General features: G+C 37.0%; 1 protein-coding gene across 1 annotated transcript in view; it reads left to right on the top strand.

Moving 5' to 3' along the window:
* Nucleotides 1–22,212, top strand: part of LOC108704875 (G-protein coupled receptor 54) — a 28,477-nt gene extending 6,265 nt beyond the window's left edge. The window contains exons 2-5 of the mRNA XM_018241582.2: nt 11,821–11,945; nt 17,457–17,592; nt 20,069–20,307; nt 21,039–22,212. Coding sequence (XP_018097071.1) covers nt 11,821–11,945; nt 17,457–17,592; nt 20,069–20,307; nt 21,039–21,389 — 851 coding nt within the window. The 3' untranslated portion in view covers nt 21,390–22,212. The remainder of the gene's footprint in view (nt 1–11,820; nt 11,946–17,456; nt 17,593–20,068; nt 20,308–21,038) is intronic.
* The last annotated feature ends 209 nt before the right edge of the window (nt 22,213–22,421 follow it).

Genomic DNA, 22,421 nt, shown 5'->3' with positions numbered 1-22,421 from the left:
TAAACCACTCAGTGGTAATTAATACTCTACTGCACGCTTAGTCATGCCATCCGAGGAGCCTAATAGGAGGTATACGAGTCGGACAGTTCATATGCTTGAGGAGGAACTGCTCAACATTTGGAGAGTTTAGGACTCTAGCGGATGACACGAGTGATCGATTTAGAGAGAGAGGCTATGGGAGAGATAATATTAAGAAAGCTTATGTTAAAGCAGCAAATACAGATAGACATTTTTACCAATTCTATATACAGATAATGACTTTTTGAGACATTGAATCAAGGAGTAGCCAGACGAGCACACACCTTAGGAGATTTACTATCACGAGCTTATTTAGAAATAAAAAAAACTAGACCGACTCATTTTTTAAATATTAAAGGGTGTTATAAATTTTTATATTTCGAATTTTAACTGCACAAATTGTATTTAACTGTTCAACCCCGGAACATGTAATATTTGAAAGACAGAGGGCAGATTTATCAAGGGTCGAATATCTAGGGTTAATTAACCCTCGTTATTCGACTGCCGAATTGAAATCCTTCGTCTTCGAATATCGAAGTCGAAGGATTGTGCGCAATTCGTACGATTGAAGGAATAATCGTTCGATGGAACGATTAAATTTTTTGAATCGATCGATCGAAGGATTATCCTTCGATCAGAAAATTGTTGGCAAGCCTATGGGGACCTTCTCCATAGGCTAACATTGGCCTCGGTAGGTTTTAGGTGGCGAACTAGGGGGTCGAAGAAATTTTTAAAGAGACAGTACTTCGATTATCGAATGGTCGAATATTCGAACGATTTTTAGTTCGAATCGTTCGATTCGAAGTCGAAGGTCGTAGTCGAAGGTCGAAGTAGCCAATTCGATGATCGAAGTAGCCAAAAAAAACATTCGAAATTCGAACTATTTTTCCTCTATTCCTTCACTCAAACTTTGTGAATGGACCCCTAAGTGTTTGTAACTGAATTAACCAATGGACTAGGTCATAATTGGTTATCTATGTGATACAGTATATGTACTGAATTGTGATTGGTTTTAACACTGGGTGGGTCTATTTGTAACTGAGTATACATTTTCTGGAGAGGAGAGTCTCATTTGGTATTGCCTATGACTAAGTGCTGGGTAAGCAGGAAACGCGTTAGGCTCCATGAGAGGTTATTTTGATATTTTAATATGACAGAATAAAAACTATATTTTTAACTATACAGCATGCTTATGTTAAATTTTTGCAAGATTGCCTAACAACTTGAAAAGGAGAAAGCCATCGATTGAGTTTTATACCGCTGCCTGTATCCTAGAGATGCCACACCATGCTTATACGGACTCCCCAAGATACACAATAACATCAAGTTCACAAGGGAAGATGTCCACGGAAACAAACTTGGCTTTATGGACTGTTTAATATCCATCCAAGAGGGGGGTAAACGGAAGTATACAGGAAACTCACTCATACGGATCAATATTTGTTGTTCGATTCCCACCATCCGCTGGAACACAAACTGGGTGTCATTAGAACTCTGCACAACAGGGCAGAAAGTGTGACAACTGATACAGAGTCCAAGGACAAGGAGCTTAAACATCTCAGAGGAGTTTTGAAAGCGTGTGGCTACCCAGACTGGGCATTTGTCAAAACAGCAGCAACCAAGCCCAATAGGAACACCAGAAGAAATAACCGCCTGTAGACACATAGTAGGTGGGAAATCAGCATCCCTTATGTAGCTGGAGTGTCAGAGAAACTTAGGAGGATTTTCAACAAACACCACACCACTGTGTTTTTCAAACCTAGCAACACACTGAGACAAAAACTGGTACATCCAAAGGATCCAACACCAAAAGAAAAACAAAGCAATGTGGTATACACAGTCCAGTGTAGTGAAAAGTGCACAGATCTATACATTGTGGAGACAAAACAATTGCTCACCAAGCGAATGGCTCAGTATAGGAGGGTAAGACTTTCTACACCTAAAAGACAGGGGACACTCCTTTGAAGATACCAATGTCTAAATCTTGGATAAAGAAGACTGCTGTTTTGAAAGAGTCGTGAAAGAGGCAATTCATGTCAAGGTGGAGAAACCATCCCTGAACAGAGTCGGGGGCCTTCGACACCACCTGTCTGCTACATACAATGCTGTTCTAACATCTGTACCCCAACGGTTTCAGAACACTTCACACATCCATTTGTGCAACTCTCACAAGTAACACCTCTTTCTAGTAGTTGCATTACCTTGGTAATCCTATCACAGTAACCCCACAGAGTTACATCTCTGTGAGTTTCAGATGTCATCTCTCTGAAAAGTTACAATTGCATTTGTGATTGGATTAGTGGAAGAGTTTATATGATGAGGACTTTACACACTAGCCAGTTGAACTGAAGAAACTGCTCGGATGAGTAGTGAAACATCTTCAATGATTATACAGCAGGTCCAATTGTTTTAGAATTACTTTTTATAGATATACCATGACCTGGATCAATGAAAATCTTCATAGTCATGATGTCTGGTGATTCTTCAGAAAAAAAGATTTTGAATAAGTAGGTGCAAGCACTGCCGGGCCTGTGACTTAGAAGCAGGTTACCCCAGTAACCCAGGTAGCCCTGTGCAATAGTAATAAATACTGTAGCTCTGGTTGAACTTTGAGAAGGAAACTGTTATTGTCAGACATAACCAGACTTGAGTTGTTTTCTATAATTACTGTGACTGCATAGACTAATAAATGCTAATTTCTAAATGGTATTGAATGGCAAACTAACTCAAGCACTTGCCTAATAACAAGATATGTTGACCCTGTACCCAACATATTCACTGGAATCATTAACCTTGGGGAGCCATTGTTTTTTAAGGCAATGGCGCAATTGACATTTTGTTACTTGACGGAAATTGTGTTTTGCCTGGGAGACAAAAGGGCTTTTGAAAAATCTTTGCAGAACACGGGAATAGTTAAAGTCAGCCGAATTGCTTTATTGTGCAGTATTTCCATGATCTTCACTGCACACAAATTTGCACTCTGCATGGGCCAGACCCATAAGTGAGTATTGGGGTTTCATTCTCTTTTCTCCCACTTCCACACATCATTGTGAATGGAATTCAGGTGTGCCACATATACAGAGCTGGTGCATAACAGTAATAGAAGATACTAACTAAAAACAGAACTGTGATTTAAGGCATTGTTGAAGCAAATAATAATAATGATAATGATGCCACAAAAGCAGTGCTGAATTTGGGGATGCCATCCCTTCATTTCTTTATTTGTATGAAATACAGTAGCATCCCCTCAGTGGGGATGCAAGAGTTTTGAATCCCAGACCTTTATTTTGCTTCTCTCTACTTCTGCATGCAAATAAAATGCAGAGGTAAAATAAAATACAGTTAAATATATAGAAGATAAAAGGAGAGAAAAGACTGCTGGGAGAGAAATAAAGAAGTGTTAAACAGAGAAAGAAGGTGGGGACTTTTCTTGCCTAAGGCATAGAGGAGGGGCAGACAATATTTGATTGACAGCTGAGATTTTTAAATGAGCTTACAACAGCTACGAATGCTTTAATAAAAAATGTAAATTGTATTTCAAGTTTAAGGCCTTTTATTATACAGCTTTTTGTGTCGGGTGACAGGTCCACTTTAAATATTTGTTTTATATACAATACTAAATTTATGCCCTGTAACCTTAACATAGTCTCTTGATCTGTGAACTTCTTTATGGATAGCAAAGCTGTTTCCACAATGCATTCTAAATACTCACCCCCTAATAGGATATTTATAGGGAACTGCTTCAGAGCCTGTTTTGCCTTGCATGTCAAACCACGTATTAGGAGTATGACTTTTATCCTCAGTTGCCTCTAGATTAATGTTGTTCCCCTCAGACTTGAATACCCACCGCACATGAGCATGTTGAGCAGTCATCACTGATGGGGCTTCTGCTAGTTGGGCACTTGCAGTGTTGAAACTATTTGGGCAAATGGTGTTCTCTCTCTCTCTTTTGTTAATTTTGTTTGTTGTGGTTGTGCACAGAATGCAAGCTAGCCAAATAGATATAATTAATAACATTGTACAGGCTCCAATGTCGGGATTGCAGAAAAATACCACTTGAGAGATAATAAGGCTATGTATTTATCTGCTAATTGGGAACTGAAAATAACAGCATGGGGAGAGAGTCATTCAATCATGTTTAAGTGAAAAGACACTCATTTCAAACAGGACCAGCATAGTCAGCATAGTTATTAATATTAACACTAATAATGGTAATATTTTGTTTTCTAGCTGATTCAGTCATGATAAATTTTGCCTGTTCTTTGGTTCTTGCATAAATCCCCATAGCTCACTAGATAATTTAGCCTGCTAATATAAAATTTGCATTTAGGCATGTTTGTATAACAGGTTTTTTTTTTTCTGTTACTGTACATATTACTGCTATTGCAAGACAAAAAAACAAAATGACTGAATGAAAGATGCATTGAAAAAATATGTAAAAAAGTCATATCCCCTAATTAATGAATGAAATGAGTCATACAGTGTTATAGAGCAGAGGTTACTTGCATTAATAACTGTGTGTATGTATGATACATGCAGCAGCATTGAGCAACATATAACTATAGTCAAAAGGGCAGAAATGAGGGTGAACATATTTGTGTGCTTCTGCTCACTATAAATAAGGAATAAACTATTAGCAGGGACAAAGTTTGCCCTGGTTTAGTAACCCATAGCAACTAATGGGACATTGACTTTTGCGATTCTGCCTGCCTTATACCACAAACTGTAAATTGGTTGCATGGGATTAAGGTTTGCCTTGATAATAAACAACATAGAATTGTTTATACATTTCTGTTATTCTTTTTGTTAGTTTAAAGTAAAATTCATTTCAGTTTCTACTTTACTCTGTTTATACGAAGATAATTTACAAGATATTTATAATATGTCTCTTGAGTTTTACAATCCATTAATGATGCCACAAAAGCAGTGCTGAATTTAGGGATGCCATCCTTTCATTTCTTTATTTTTGTGAAATACAGTAGCATCCCCTCAGTGGGGATGCAAGAGTTTTGAATCCCAGAACTTTATTTTGCTCCTCTCTACTTCTGCATGCAAATAAAATGCAGAGGTAACATAAAATATAGTTAAATATGTAATATAATTAAGTATAATTGTCAGCCAAGAAAAGTCATATGCACAATTTTTGCTTTGGCCTGAAAGGATAAGTAAACATTAAAGGAATTGTTCAGTGTAAAATTAAAAACTGGGTAAATAGAAAGGCTGTGCAAAATAAAAAATGTTTCTAATATAGTTAGTTAGCCAAAAATGTAATGTATAAAGGCTGGAGTGATTTGATGTATAGCATGTCAATCAAAACACTACATCCTGCTTTTCAACTCTCTTTACACTGACTGGTTACCCTGGTTACCAGGCAGTAACCAATCAGAGACTTGAGGGGGGGCCACATGGGTCATTTCTGTTGGTTTTGAATCTGAGCTGAATGCTGAGGATCACTTGCAAACTCACTGAACAGAAATGTACCATGTGGCCCCCCTTCAAGTCGCTGACTAACTCAGAGTTATAGAGCTGAAAAGCAGGAAGTTGGATTCTGGCTGTTTTATTAGACAACTGTTCACTCCAGCCTTTATATATTACATATTTGGCTAACTAACTATATTAGAAACATTTTTTATTTTGCACAACCTATCTATTTACACAGTTTTTATTTTCATACTGAACTGTTCCTTTAAGGTGCAGATTTACCTAGGGTCGAATATCGAGGGTTAATTAACCCTCGATATTCGACCATCAAAGTAAAATCCTTCGACTTCGAATATCGAAGTCGAAGGATTTAGCGCTATTCGTTCGATCGAACAATCGAAGGAATAATCGTTCGATCGAACAATTAAATCCTTCGAATTGAGCAGAAAGCTAGAAAAAAAGGAATATAAAGTACAGGTATGGGGCCTGTTAGAATCAAAATAATTGATCTTTCTGTAATTTATATCTTCATACCTAAAGGGGCACATTTACTAATGGTCGAATATCGAGGGTTAATTAACCCTCGATATTCGACCCTCGAAGTTATATCCTTCGACTTCGAATATCGAAGTCAAAGGATTTAGCGCTATTTGTTGATCGAACGATTAAATCCTTCGAATCGAACGATTCAAATGATTTTAATCCATTGATCGAAGGATATTCCTTCGATCAGAAAACCTTGGAAAGCCTATGGGGACCTTCCCCATAGGCTAACATTGGCCTCGGTAGGTTTTAGGTGGCGAACTAGGGGGTTGAAGAATTTTTTAAAGAGACAGTACTTCGACTATCGACTGGTCGAATAGTCGAATGATTTTTAGTTCGAATCGTTCAATTCTAAGTCGAAGGTCGAAGTAGCCCATTCGATGGTCGAAGTAGCCAAAAAAAACATTCGAAATTCGAACTATTTTTCCTCTATCCCTTCACTCGAACTAAGTAAATGGGCCCCTAAAAATAAGTGAATTAATAAAGGTGCTATTCTAGGCACTTTTGCAATGTACATTCAAGATATTAAGGGATACATGTACTGTTAACATGAATGAATTTTGTTACAACAATGTTACCTGCTGGTAATTTTCAGACCTGTCTGACCACCAAGTAGTCAAGGAAGTTGTCAAGGGAAAGGAAGAGGCTGCTCTTCTGCTTAGGAAAAAGGTTAGGAAAGTCTATTTTTTTTGACCAGCAAGTGGCATTGTTGTAACAAACTTCATACATGTTAACAGCGCATATATCCTTTAATATCTTGGAATTAAAAATAAATAAATAATGAATGTACATTGCAAAAGTTCTTAGAATAGCACCCTCATTAATTTAACATTCACTTATTTGTAAGGTTTACTTATCCCTGAATTATGATTTTAGGCATCCACAGAATTTTCGGCAAGGTTGCAGCTTTTTTACCCGCTACAGGATATGAGAAAATGTTAATGTGAGGGCAGTTCCAATGAATGGTGACTGGCCAAGCTTTTTGCTTCTACCAAACTCTGTTGCAGAATAAATACATTTTGGAATGATAAACCATGAAATATATGGTTACTTGAAAACCCAAGTCAGAGGATGCATGGATTAGATGTTCCTCTTTTCTGTTTCTGACTCATTCCATGAACATTTCTATTGCATGTTTTAAAGAAGTTCTTCCCAAGCCTTTCATCTTCAGCTTCAAGGTGTTCACACACAACAAAAAGCTTTATAGATCGTCTTTGTTTTCCTGCATCGCACTGGCATTGTTTTCTAATCTTCAGAACGCCTATGAATAATGTCAATCGGCAAAAAAGAAATATGAAACGGAATAATGCTCGCATAAAGAATTTACTTTTGTGTAATATGTGTGATCTTGAATTAGCTTATTCCATGCTCAAACCAACAGCTCTGATGGAAAAGGGTCGTATAACCTAGCTACTGAATAAATAAAAAGACAAACAATATGTGTGCAATGTAACAGGTGTAAAGCACAATAAATGCAGAATAATATCTGTTCAATATCTATTCAATATTATCCAAATAATCCAATTTGTTTTGCTTTCTGTTTGCTGTCCAAATTATGAAAAGGCTATAAAGTTCATTATAAGCAGATTGTTCTAACTTGTAAAAATGATTTCCCTTTTCTCTGTAATAATAAAACAGTACCTTGTACTTAATCAAACTGAGATATAGCGGGTTATGTACTAAAACTCAAAATGTTCTCATTATTTTAATAAAGCAAATTTCACTCAATAAAATCGTAAAAAAATTTGAATCATACGAATTTTTCGTATTTCATTCCCGAAAACCACACATTTTTCGGACTATTGTCAGGCCCGGATTTGCGGCAAGGCCGCATAGACCCGGGCCTAGGGCGGCAAAAAAATAGGGGCGGCACGCCGCCCAGCCGCACTGTGGGGACACGTGCTTCCCCATTCAATTACAGCAGCTGCGCCGGCGTTTTTTCACCGGCGCGCTGGGAAGGGGAGGTGAGGTGGGCGCTAGGACCGTGCGGCCGCCTGGTCGGACCGCGCGGACTAGGGGCGCCCCACATTGAAATCCGGCGCTGACTATTGTACAGCGAAGATTATGATATCTTCCAATTGTAAAAGGGACATCTGTCATTGATTTCTACAGGACCTTGGCAGGTTTGAGATGGCGTATTTTCAGATTCAGAGTTTAAGCAGCCTTGGGCTATAATAGATCTCTAAAAAATTTGGATTTTAGTAAATAACCCCCATAATGTATACTATGTGAAAGCAGAACCAGCCTGTTGGGTTTATTTAATGTTTACATGATTTTCTAGTAGACTTGGGGGCACATTTACTTAGCTCGAGTGAAGTATCAGAATAAAAAATACTTAGAATTTCAAAAAAAATTTTGGCTACTTCGACCATCGAATTGGCTACTTTGACCTTCGACTCCGAATCGAATGATTCGAAGTAAAAATCGTTCGACTATTCGAACATTCAATAGTCGAAGTACTGTCTCTTCAAAAAAAACTTTGACCACCTACTTCGCCACCTAAAACCTACCGAGCATCAATGTTAGCCTATGGGGAAGGTCCCCATAGGCTTTCTAGCCAATTTCTGATCGAAGGAAAATCATTAGATCGATGGATTAAAATCCTTTGAATCGGCCGATTCGAAGGATTTAATCATTCGATCTAACGCTTATTCCTTCGATTGTTCGATTGAACGAATAGCGCTAAATCCTTTGATATTCGAAGTCGAAGAATATAACTTCTAGGGTCGAATATCGAGGGTTAATTAACCCTCGATATTCGACCAATAGTAAATGTGCCCCTTAAGGTATGAAGATATAAATTACAGAAAGATCAATTATTTGATTCTTACAGGCCCCATACCTGTACTTTATATTCCTTTTTTTTCTTGCTTTCAGCTCCTAAACTTGTTTTGGGGCCTCATGTCAAGATAGAGAATATAGAGCACAAGCTGAGAATGCCAATTAATTGAATTAATAAGTTGTGACAGAAATTTACCTCCTCCCCACAATATAATATTAACAAGGGTTTACCATTTTTTAAATAGTGCTGTCTTTTGCTTCCACACTTTTTCCTTTTACAGTTAGAGCTGAAGTATTACTGATCAGGTGATCTCTGAGGCAGCACAGAGAATATCATAAAATGAGGGCTTGAGGTAAGAAATGTAAACAGGCAATATTTACTCAAATATACAGTATATATAACAGTTTGGTAAGTCTTTAATATGCCACTTAATATGATATAATCTATCTGTTGCTTAAGTATTCATTTGGGGGGTATAGTTTTCCTTTAATACATTCTGAGCCATACAAAATGCAAAATAGAACATATTGTATTGACTAAATGAAATATAGTTTATTTTTATTTTAAGTGTTTTCATCCATTTTACACAACAAACATGATGTTGCTTATCTGGGAAGGATAGAGAACCAATTAATAAAATAATTAAAAAGATAGCATTTATGACACTAGTAATTCTGGAAATGAGTCTATTCTATAATTAGTCGGTGATTCATTATCACACCTGGGTTTTTTAGTACACTGCCCTAATATGTACAAATTTGAGCGTATATTAAGAAGGATGAGTGGCTGTGGGTTCTGAAGTGCTCCAAAGTGGCTCTGATACAAAGTACTATGCGTCATTACTCTCTGTCTTCACAGAGCATCTGAACACACAATTTATTTGGATTTTTAAAAGCAAGTGTATATCATAATGCTATATATAGGGAATAAAGTACCCCCTCTTGTAAAATATAAGGATATTATAAGTTACTGAGGAGTTTCATAACCATATAAAAACACGAGGTCGAAGGCCGAGTGTTTTTATACAGGTCATGGAACTCCGAGGTAACTTCTAATATCTTCATATTTTGCAACAGGGGGTACTTTATTTATTATAATACACAAGTTTCAGTGAGTCATGTGACAGAAATGACATCAGAACTCACCGTTTATAACTGATGACATCAGAACTCACCGTTTATAAGGATATCATTTACAAGATATTCATGGCTTTTGTGTATTATAAAGATATAATCATAAAGTGTAAATCAAGTGTATATAATAAAGTAGCATAAATTACACTCATGCACCATATAATGTCTTCTACCTATTTTATCCCATAGCTACCTGGGAGTCTTGGCAAATACTTTGTTGGAAAGTTTGACATATGCATATAAGTATAATTGTATTTAGAGAACATTTATCCAATATCTTTTATATCCCACCTGATACTTCATTAGGAATGAAGACATTGGCTTAAATGTTTGATGTTAATATGTTGATGTTAATATCAAGTATGTAAACTATTTTTGTGTAACCACATAGTGCTATAATTCCTAAAACTTGTCTCTATCACTAATGGAACTAATGTAATGGAAACATTTACAAAATATTCCTTCCTAAGCTACTGTCAAACTGCTCTTTCAGTTTCTCCTACAATGGAGTACCAGCTTTCACGTGGCAAGTTTTTTTTTCTTGCAACTTTTCACATTTTTTCTTTATTAAAGGTTGACTATTCAAGGTTTAAGAAAATACTTTCTGTGTATGCATTTCTCACCTTGTTTTTATTTTAATCAAGAAAAAACGCCAACTTGATTTTTACTATATCTGCCCCACAGAGTGAAGTTATCTCTGATGAAAAATTAATGCAGGATGACTGATACTATAGATAAAGACTACCTTATGTTTCTTACAGACAGTATTCCCTAAATCTTATTAAGTATAAGACTCTGTGGATATTAGTGTTTAAACCTGGCAAATTCTGGTTTCTCTTATTCAACCTTGCCAAATCAAGGTAGATGTACTAACATAAGTGCTAAATTGCATCGGTGCAGTTACCCATAACAACCCATCAGCAATTGATTGTTATTGATTCTGTTGCTAAATCTATTGTACACTCACCCCCTTCACACCACAACCCACTTGCACACCCTGACCTGCTCACAACCCCCATCACAAAGTCCCACCACTCACCTCCTTAACATTTCCCCCGATTGCCAGCTCTGGGGACAAGGTGCGCAGGTCCAGATGTGGCAGCGGGCAGGTTCAGATGTGTAAACAGGTTTAGTTGCAGCCTTCAGCTCATTCCCACTCTGGGCCAGTGTCCTTTGTGGCTTGCCCACAAATCCAGGCCTGGCAAACTCATTAAAACACAGTTAATACCAGGGCGCATTTACATTCATAAGGTTAGTATTCAAAGTACAAAAAAACAGACGCATGCCAACACTTTCTTGTGCTCGCGCTCTTGTATTCGTATGCATGTGCATAACAGTGTGCGCGCATTTGCAGAGGAGTACACCTCCAAAGATGCGTTGCAGGTGGGGAAACATAAGGGTCCAAACTAGGCAAAGCTGCAGAAGAAGTACTTGCCTGGTTCCCTTTTACCTTTGCACCCTAGACACATGCCTCTTCTGCCTACTCCTAGTTCCGACCCTGGGTACTTGTTACTTTAGTAGGTCTGCCTGCATTTTGCCAATGAGCTTCTTTAACCATGTTGAGGCTATGTTTGAATGTGTATATATTTATTACAAAAGGCAGGGCCGGAACTAGGAGTAGGTAGAAAAGGCACCCCTAGGTTGCAAAACATGGGGGTGCCAGGCACGTACCTGGGTAAACACAGGTTTCTAGGTGACATGCAGCAGTTTTGCTTCCTGCAGGGCAAGATTCAAAATTCAAAAACATGGCAGATTGCATCCTGCCCTGCACTTAATAAATGAGTTCTTATATCTGACATCCAAGTTGTAATAAGGATTGTTTATGTACATCTATAGCATATGTTTTGCATTCCATTCTTGTTTTTCTGGATACTGAATTCTGAAAGATAATTATCCCAATCATTCTATGTCTTATCCTTCCAGCCAACCTTGCCACTACAGATATCACCTTCCTTGTATGCTGTGTGCCTTTTACTGCCACTCTGTACCCGTTGCCCAGTTGGGTATTTGGAGATTTCATGTGCAGATGCGTTAACTATCTCCAGCAGGTAAGCTTTGAATTATTGTCTAACCGATTACACTCTGTACTGTCATTTCAGTTAAGCATGACATTCATATCAGGTATGTTATTTTCCCTGTAAAAGTAATTGCACCCTAAGGGATAAGCCTTATGAGATACAATTACCTAAAGGTTATATAAAGAAGGTAGAGCTGCAAAAAAAACAAAAAAAAACCAAATATATATATATATATATATATATATATATATATATATATATATATATATATATATATATATATATATATATATATAATATATAAGTGGAGTTTTAACATTGCCAGTCAACTCTTTGTTGGTAATGATAAGATATTGGGTGATTGAAAAATTGTAAGTTTTCCTGGAACCTTATTTTTGGATATTGGAACCAAATATAGATGTAGAGACATGAACAATTTCTCACAGCCTCACATTATACTGATATTGATGTGATTATTGTCATTGATAGTAATGTGTTATCACTTGACAAAGATATCTATAATACATATGTAACACCTAGGGGCACATTTACTTAGCTTGAGTGAAGGATTAGAAAAAACTTTGAATTTCAAAGTTTTTTTTTTTGGCTACTTCGACCATCAAATTGGCTACTTCGACCTTCGACTACTACTTCGAATCGAACGTTTCGAACTAAAAATAGTTCGACTATTCGACCATTCAATAGTCGAAGTACTGTCTCTTTAAAAAAAAGTTCGACCACCTACTTTACCACCTAAAACCTACCGAGCACCAATGTTAGCCTATGGGGAAGGTCCCCATAAGCTTTCTAAGCATTTTTTTATCGAAGGAAAATCGTTCAATCGATGGATTAAAATCCTTCGAATCGTTCGATTCGATCGATTTTTCCTTCGATCGATCGAACGACGAAATGCGGTAAATCCTTCGACTTCAATATTCGAAGTCGAAGGATTTCACTTCGATGGTCGAATATCGAGGGTTATTAACCCTTGATATTCGACCAATAGTAAATGTGCCCCCTAATATTATTATATAGTGTTTTTTATACTTTTATTCAGCAAGTGTAGGACATGTTGGTAAAAAAACATCCAATTCATTCCGAACAGCTGAGTATTTTGTACAAAGCACCTGTGTTTGTACAGCATTGTAGTATAGGTATGGGACCTGTTATCCAGAATGTACAGGACCTGGGGTTTTTGCTATTTTTAAACAAAGTGGTGTATACACTGTAATATAAATTTCTTTTTATCTCCTCCTACATTTTTCCAATTATATTTAAAACCCATTACAAGAAGCTTAAGAGGACATGCTCTACCAGCCTAGCGGGCATAGTATTGCATACATCAGTGGAGTTTTGGGGCTATAAAAGGACTATAATATACTTTTCTGTGCTAATTCCTAGGGGTTATGTTTAACCTGAGTTTCAGGTGCAACATCCTTTTATGTTACTGGTTATACCAAACGAAATCGTTGCAGTTAACCTGGATTATAGAGCTTTTCACTCTTTGCCATTTCCTCATAAAGTGCTATTTCACATCAAATGCTCCTACACTTTAACTGTGATTTACATGAATCAGAAATCAGTGCACCGGATTTGTCAAATGTATTTTATTATTGCAGCTGCAGGGGGCCCAGGAGGTATAGGCCCTAATTCATATATCATTTTAATAAATATTGGTCAACCTCTAGACATTTTAGGGGCCTGAAAAATAATTTGCTGTTGGGCCCGGTAATATCTAGTTACGCTACTGGACTAGTGGCTTGGGTTTAGATTAGCAGTAGATCCAGATGCAGTTAATACTGCTCCTAAAGCTTTTGACTATTCATCATGATGCCCTCAATGATTGCCTTCTTCTTATTCTAACTCTTTCCAGCTTTCAGATGGGGGTCACTGAACCCTTCTAAAAACAAATGCTCTGTAAGACTACAAATATATTGTTATTGCTATTTTTTATTACTCATCTTTCTATTCAGTTCCTAGCCTATTCATTCATTTCACATTAATTCAAATTCATCTCAGCATGGCCCCCATGATGTTGATTGGAGGAGAAGAGTAGTTTTGTGAAACTGCACATCTCTGCTGCACAACTGAGGTATTAAGGACATCAGAGGGTTCTTGACCTTAAAGGTTAATGGGAAATAGTTATAGACTATGGGCCAGGAATTACTAGTCCATGTGGCTTTTGGGTCCCACCCTTGGGGAATTAAGTGCCAAAATGTGTATCACAAACCTGATTTGACAAGAAGACAGAAGACCAATGGGTCTACATGTAATATTAAAGTAGTAAGTCTTCGTTTGTTGTGTGGGGAAAATGTCAATGTGAATATTATATAATTTTGCACTTAAATAATTTACATATAAATATACTATAAGTTACTACTCTAAATATAAAAAATATATATTTATATATATACTGTATATAATGTAAGTATGGGTAAGATTACAGGTTGTTCTATACTGTACATAAGACAAAACAATCTTATTGGGTTTATTTCATGTTTAAATGTTTTTCAGCCGAAGTATGGTGATCCAAATGATGGAACGATCTTTTATCCTGAAAAACATGGGTCCAAAGCTTTCTGGATAACAGGTCCCATACCTTGATAAGGTCTTAGTTGTACAATTCACAACAAAGTATGATTGTGTGATGAATATTAAGGAAGCTTTTAGATGTAGTATGTTATTTCCAAATAATTAAAGTATCTGGCTTGACCTTATAACTTTGAAATTGCAGTATATATGAAACTGAAGGAAATTTGACTGCTGTATGGAAAGCACACAATACTTAAGGGGTTATTTATTAAAGTCCGAATGCAAAAAACTGGGAAAAATTGCTATAAAATCTGCATTTTTGTGAAATAAAAACTTAAATGTTTTGCAATATATTATACCCGAGGATGGAAAAAGTAAGAATCTAAAAAATCCTCCATCTCAGAACTGCCGAGGTTGTATTTAAGTCAATGGGAGAGGTCCTTATACTATTTGGAAGTTTATGTGGTCTGCGCTGGATTTAGCCCAAAAATCCAACTATTTTGAGAAAAAGCACGAAAAAATTCAGCGATTAAAATTTTCATTCGATTTTCTCAAGTTTGTCCCCGAGCCAATTAAATTGTGCTTTTTTAATAAAGAATAATCCAGTCATTGATTCAAGTTTGGTCAGACTTTTTTTATTTAAATACTTTGTATAAATTTGCATTTGGATAAATAGGGGTCATAATGTATTTGTGGGTGAAAAGTGTGCCCATTTCTTCCTTGTAGAACAGTAGCAATATTTTGAGAGTCAGTACACTCTATATCCAATATGAAACCAACTGTCAAATACTTTTTTCCAGCCAATTACTAAAATAATAAAACGAAACAGGAATGAGAATGCCATCCATGCAATCATCATCATCATCATCATCATCATCATTTATTTATATAGCGCTGTCAAGATACGCAGTGCTTTACTGCAGTTATAGCAAACAGGGAATAAATGGTGGATAACAGACAAGGATTACAGAGTACAATAGGGTTTAATCATCATAGCTAGATGTTATCCCTGAATATAGGGTAGCATCCATACAACAGCGCTTATAAGTACAAGTACTGCAAAGGTTTTCATTCATCTGTATCTGTGTCATTTTGGGGAAATTAGCTTATCTACATCTATACAGTTCAGTTTCTAGGGTTTATAGAATGCACAGACCTTCCTGTTCAAGCTTAGAAGCATTACTCTTACTATAATTACTTCCTATTTAATGTCTTGTGGAAAAAGAGGTATAATTTAAAACAATATTATTCAAAGATGTTTGCATAAACAATGTAATCATTGGAATCCGTATAATTGCACTGCTCAATAAGTCGCCTGGGGTGCAAAAGCCTCTGCCTCTTAAGATGCCACATAATTAGCATTCATGTAAGATGAAGGTACAGTATGTATATTTACATGCATGTGCATGAGCCTAGTCTGTAGGTTTAAAGAGATTTAAATATTTTACAAATATTTTCTATAATGATTCTGTTATTTTAAAAAATATGATCACCAGACTGACATTAGTGATGTCACACGTTTAGTGACAGATAAAATTATGTATGTTACTATGGGACAGATTTAATAATTTTCATGTTTACATTTTGCCACAATTTGCAGCATAGAAACCCTAGGGCAGGTTTGGAGGTGCCAAGATTATTAATCTTTTTCAAATTAGCTTCTTATTCTTCAGACAAGCTGCAGGGTTTGCTCATGAATATTATAAGTACTTTAGAGTAATCATGCTGTTAGATTCACTGAGAAGTGATGCAGATCAGTAAATTAAATAAAGTGATCTAAATATCTTGTCAAATAATACGGGAATTTATTCTCAAAGTGCTTTTGCTTGTGGCAATGGCATTACTGTGTTACTAAAAAAAAATAAGGAAGATTGGATGCAAAAGCCATGAGGGCAGAATCACTAAAGAGCGAAGTGGCTAATGCTAGCGACTTATCACCTGCGTTGCCACCCGCAGGGACATCGGCAATTCACTAACAAGCGCAGGCGCCAATTGGTTAGCGGACGTGGCCGTCGCTAGCGTTCATTCACACTCTATCGTCAGATGACTTTTCGCTCTGGCGAACGATTGCTACTCTGCAAATTCACTAAAGTGCGAAAAAGAAGCTAGTTCTTCCTCAATCATCTGTTCAATTATATCCTGTGTGCCGAAAATGAATTAAAGTTCCAGAAACGTTGGCGACTTTTCCTTTTTTGAAGCGAAATTACCAGAAAAAGTCCTGACTTTAATTTTTTTGGGTAACTGGTTTTCTCCAGACAGTTCATAACATATGGAACATTCATTTTGCAGTGGGCTCATGTGTAAGGCATTATATTAACTCTCCTTTCTTTATTAAGGTTCCCTGGACATGTGTAATAAAAAGTGGTATCTTCAAGCATTTGCACCAACATTTATAATAAAGACCTCCATACCACTTTAAATTACCCAAAGTATGCAAATTGACCTAAGTGCAAGATCCCTAGTGCATCTTCGCTATTAAATGCTTGCACAGCCATGCAAGTCGCCAGCATTCGACGCCTGGGTCGAAACTTCATATTTTAGTGAATTAGCGTATTCGTATCGCATTTGTGTCTGGCAAAGCTGGGCGAGGTATGGCAAAGTCTTCCCTGTGACAATTTGCCCTTTAGTGAATCGACCCCATGGTGTGGCCATAGGTGTTTTTTCAATTAATTTTACAATTGGAGAAGAGGGGTATGCTCAGTGTTATCCTGAAGGGGAAAATCAGAAACATTTAATCAAATTACAGCATTAAAAGAATGCAATAATAAAGAGGACTCCAGTTCCATTTAACTGGAGCATATCCACATAACACTTTTCTCTAACACATTAGCTATTTCTACTATTCTGTGCTATTGGGGGCTTTAAACAGAAACGTACAATGTCATTGCATCTAACAGTATTAGAGCCTTAAATTTTTAATGTTCATCTTCTGTTTTCTTTATGGATCACATTTTTTATTCATGATATATACAGATGTGTATTTCAGATGATAAACATCCATTTTTTTAGGTCACTGCACAAGCAACCTGTATAACCCTAACAGCTATGAGTGTTGACCGATGCTACGTAACAGTCTATCCACTGCAATCCCTGCGCCACCGGACCCCTCGAATGGCCATGGCAGTGAGCCTTGGTATCTGGATAGGTAAACGTATTTTAATAATCTATATTCACAAGGCATAGTAACCCATAGCAACTAATCATCAAGGAAAACTTACTGGTCATCTTCTAAAAAGCAAACAACTAATTGATTGATTGATTGCTGTGGCTCCAAGTCTGGTGCAAACTTAGTGCTTTTTTAAGGTACCCCATATGTAATGATAAATTTCTTCCTTGTTTATTAATGAAGGTATAAGACATTCCACCAGTTGGTATTTCCAGAAGGGTACAGATGTACAGACAAAGGTTGCACAGCATAGCTTTCACGACTTGACTACTGACCTAAATTGAGTATGCAGTTGATTTTGTGTGTGCAATATTTCTTAACTAAATTTAATGTTACTGGAGATGTAAATACAAACAGATGCTTAACCATTCGTTGCAGTGCTTCTGAGGTATAATAATTAGGTCCCCTGGCAGTGCTGTTGTATATGAGCCACTCTAGTTTCTATGGCATATGTGATGTTCAAGCTTCTGGATCCCTCTGCATACAGAAGAATACATAATCAACCAAATAAAATATACCTCATAGGATTAGTAAACCCCCTGGCAATCCACAACTTTTTCCCCAAAATGAATTGGCTTATGTAAATAAAGAAATCTGCATCAGCCCCTAAGACTTGTGGAAGAGAAAATAAATGGAGAAAAAATATATATACTGTAGTCCTAGATATGATATAAGTGCTGTGTGCCTTCATTAAAGGAGAAGGAAAGGTTAAAACTAAGTAAGCCTTATCAGAAAGGTCCATCCAAATATACCAGTAAACCCCCAAAGTAGTGCTGCTCTGAGTCCCCTGTCAAAAGAAACGCTGCATTTCTTTCCTTCTATTTTGTACACATGGGCTTCTGTATCAGACTTCCTGCCTTCAGCTTAAACCTCATTGCCCTGGGCGTGAGCATGCTCAGTTTGCTCCTCTTCCTCCCCCCCTACTTCTCTGCTGTAATCTGAGCCCAGAGCAGGGAGAGACTCAGGCAGGAAGTGATGTCACACCATGTTAATACTGCAGCTTCTATCCTAAACAAACAGAGAGTTTCTAGAGCTTTTTACTCAGGTATGGTAAAACATTCTACAGAATAAATATAGCATTCTAGCTTGCACTATTGTAGCTAATCTATTGGCAATAAAATGTCTCCGTAGCTTTCCTTCTCCTTTAAAGTGCTTAGGATCTGTGCTGGGATTACTGCTGATAAAATTTCCAGTATTTGTCTCTACAGGCACCATGGCTGGGTTTTAACTAACTATAGTCTTGTCAGAAATTAAAGAATGGGCCCCTCTCTCATCTCTACACATCATAAACAATATAAATTAGCTTTCCAGCTGCTTTAAAATGTAAAGTAATGTAAGCAAAGCAAACCACTTACTGCAACCCAACTGCAGACTTCAGTTCAGGACTTTGTCAACTGGTTTAACTGTCCATAAGAAACCAAAAATGTCTTTACAACTATCATTGTTTGTGTATTTGCTTTATATATCTCCTTAGATAGTATTAGTATTAGTATTAGTATTAGTATTAGAAATGCTAACGGCCAGACTGGGAAGGGGCAGCCGGGTTGGCAAAACAGTCAGGTTTAGGAACGTTAAGTAACAAAAACAGAACTATTAGTGAAAAACAATTAAGTAGTAGTTTTTTAGTGTCAATATTACTTTAAAGTGTATACTTTTTTTAAAAAAAATGTTCATGGTGAGCTTGTAACATCCCCTTGTGGAACATCAATTCCTATTGAAAGCTGTCACAGGATGCTGAGAATCGTACCTCAAGATTTCAAGACCTAGAAGGCTTACAAATGAGTAATAATGGGAATTGTGAGGAATGTGTTCTGGCATTCATCTATATACACCTTGGCTGGGGGGGGGGGGGGTAGTGCTGTAAGAGCAATTGATGAGGTGCAGAAAGCAGCATTGTTTAGGACAAGAGGGGCCTGTAATTGTTGTCTTATGCAGGAGGTAAGTACAGGGCTCTCTCTCTCTGCGGGCTAATCCAAACAAATTGTATTAGAGAGATCAATGAGAGGCTAAAGTGTATGCACTTGCACATGACCCCATGACAGGTGCAATTAGAACCCTATGCCCTGGACGGGATTACAAAGCTATTATAGGGTGCAGAGTGCAGCTCATACAGACTCAGAGATTCTTTGTACTTTCTGACAGATACTCCCTTATGTCTTGTATCCTGATGCTTTTTGCCTGTTTTTCCACTTTGCACCTTGACCCCCATTGTAAATGAGCCCTACTGGCAGCTTTCAAAGAGTTATAATATCAGCTTGCCGCAATATATACTGTATTAATCCATCACTTGGGGGTAAGGTATGTAAAACTTTATTTTTGTCTACTGAAATAATATACCATCTACCATATCATCATCACGTTATTAGCATTTTTTTTTCACTTTGCTTCTTGCCCCTTTTTTTGGTTTAATTAGAGTTTGTCTTTAATGACTTGGCCTTTTTGATTTTCCTTCCAGGCTCTCTTGTATTATCTGTCCCATTTGCGATGTACCAAAAGCTTAGCAGTGGTTACTGGTATGGACCCCAGACGTACTGCATAGAAGCATTCCCTACAGTTTTGCACCAGAAAGCGTTCATATTGTATACGTTTCTTGCTGTCTACCTTTTGCCCCTGCTCACTATCTGTGTCTGCTATGCATTCATGCTAAAAAGAATGGGAAGGCCTGTGGTGGAACCCATTGACAACAACTATCAGGTGGGTGGTTACACATTATAAGTAAATGTATTATATTTCGAATAAAGTTTTGATTTTACAGATATATATTATCGACATAATTAATATTTGCTAAACGTTGTGCTTTTTTTTACTGTAATAATAAATACCTCTTACTGTTTATTTAAATGGCTTTTCATTTTTTGGTGTTTCTTTTTAAGTAGTGTTTAAACAGAGCAAGAACCCACCTTTGTAGCCCAATATTTGACTGAATCCCTTTAGTTTCTTTGTCATTTGGCCCCTTGAATGTTTTGTTTTCTCTCAACAAGAGACGAAGTCAATAGATGCATTTATGTTTCATGCTTACTTACTGACTTGCTACCTTATTATGGGCATTTGTAAAATTCTAAATATTATTACATTTTGCTTTTAAAATACATCCATACTCTTAAACCAGCCTATATATCATCCCAACGACCAGGTTACACTAAAGCAGTGCTACCCAATCATTATTTGGAATAAATGGAACACCGCCAATTACTTAATGCACTCTATTCCACGCCATACAATGTTCTCTTAATGCAATTATGTATTAATTCTTGCCTTATCCTAGCTGGGATCTCACAGATCCTGCTCCTGGGATGTAATATAGTGCCTGGGCATTAGCTTTCTTGCTGTCTATCAATGACAGTAATATTTCATACTACAGTGCTTCCTGTTTGTCCCTTGCTTTGCCCATTCACCTATTTCTTGAAATTGTTTTGTTTCTTTAGGTACAGCTTTTGGCTGAGAGATCTGAGGTGGTGAGAACTAAAATCTCTAGGATGGTTGTGGTAATAGTTTTGCTCTTCACCATCTGCTGGGGACCTGTTCAGCTTTTCATCTTGTTCCAAGCTTTTGACTCCAGTTTTGAGAAAAGTTATGAAACCTACAAGCTTAAAATCTTTGCACACTGCATGTCGTATTCCAACTCCTCCATCAATCCGATTGTTTATGCTTTTATGGGGGCCAACTTCAGAAAATCTTTCAAGAAAGCTTTTCCTTTCATATTTAAGCAGAGAGTCGAGGGCACGACTGGTGTTGTTGCTAACACTGAGATGCATTTTGTTTCTTCTGGAACATAATTAACAGAGACAAAATCCAAGCGCAATAAATAAGGAATTGGAACACTTGTTAAACTCTACTTGCAAAAGCAATTATAAGTTTGTGGCTTTAAGAAGCAAATAGGTGACACTAAAGATATCATTGTGTTTGCAATTACACATGTAACAAAATGTACAGTTCAATGAATACAGATACACACATGAGGGAGTCCTACAACTTTGTGCCTTTGAAGTTCGAAGGTGACTTCAATTATTCACATCCAGCTCTTTCTGTTTTGTTTGCGGGTTTGTACCACTGGAATTTAAAGGTAAATATTCTTATTCGCATATGTTCCTAAAGTTATACAGCTCACCCATTTTATATATTAATGTGTTGTTCTTCAACACAAAAACTGTACAAGCCTTCAATTTGAAGGCAAATACCTGCAGAGTCCTCATTGTAATACATGCAGTATAACATGCAAACAACAGAAATATGATTTTTTTTTAATAGACTGGGCAAAAACTGTTTTGTTCGTTGCTTTATAAACAGTGTTTAAAAGACTATAACACAAAGAGGAATGGTTTTGTGGCGCTGTATTGAGCAGGTGTTGCTTAGCAGGTAACTAATAAGCTGTTTAGACTAGAGTAGCTTATAAATCTCAGTAATGATGAAGAAGAGTCTAAGGTCATTCATGGCACCTACATTAGGAAAACATGTCCATGTAAAGGGTTGCTGACAATAATTTAATGGCTGATAATGGAGATCCAGTCATAATCATTAGGGGTCCGATTCACTAAATTCGAGTGAAGGATTCGAAGTAAAAAAACTTCGAATTTCGAAGTATTTTTTGGGCTACTTCGACTATCGAATGGGCTACTTCGACCTTCGACTACGACTTCGAATCGAAGGATTCGAAGTAAAAATCGTTCGACTATTCGACCATTCGATAGTCGAAGTACTGTCTCTTTAAAAAAAACTTCGACCCCCTAGTTCGGCAGCTAAAAGCTACCGAAGTCAATGTTAGCCTATGGGGAAGGTCCCCATAGGCTTTCCTAAGTTTTTTTGATCAA

This window comes from Xenopus laevis, chromosome 1S, assembly GCF_017654675.1.
Source record: "Xenopus laevis strain J_2021 chromosome 1S, Xenopus_laevis_v10.1, whole genome shotgun sequence".
Classification (NCBI taxonomy): domain Eukaryota; kingdom Metazoa; phylum Chordata; class Amphibia; order Anura; family Pipidae; genus Xenopus; species Xenopus laevis.
The sequence above is the reverse complement of the archived record's forward strand: the minus strand, read 5'-3'. Positions and strand labels throughout refer to the sequence as shown.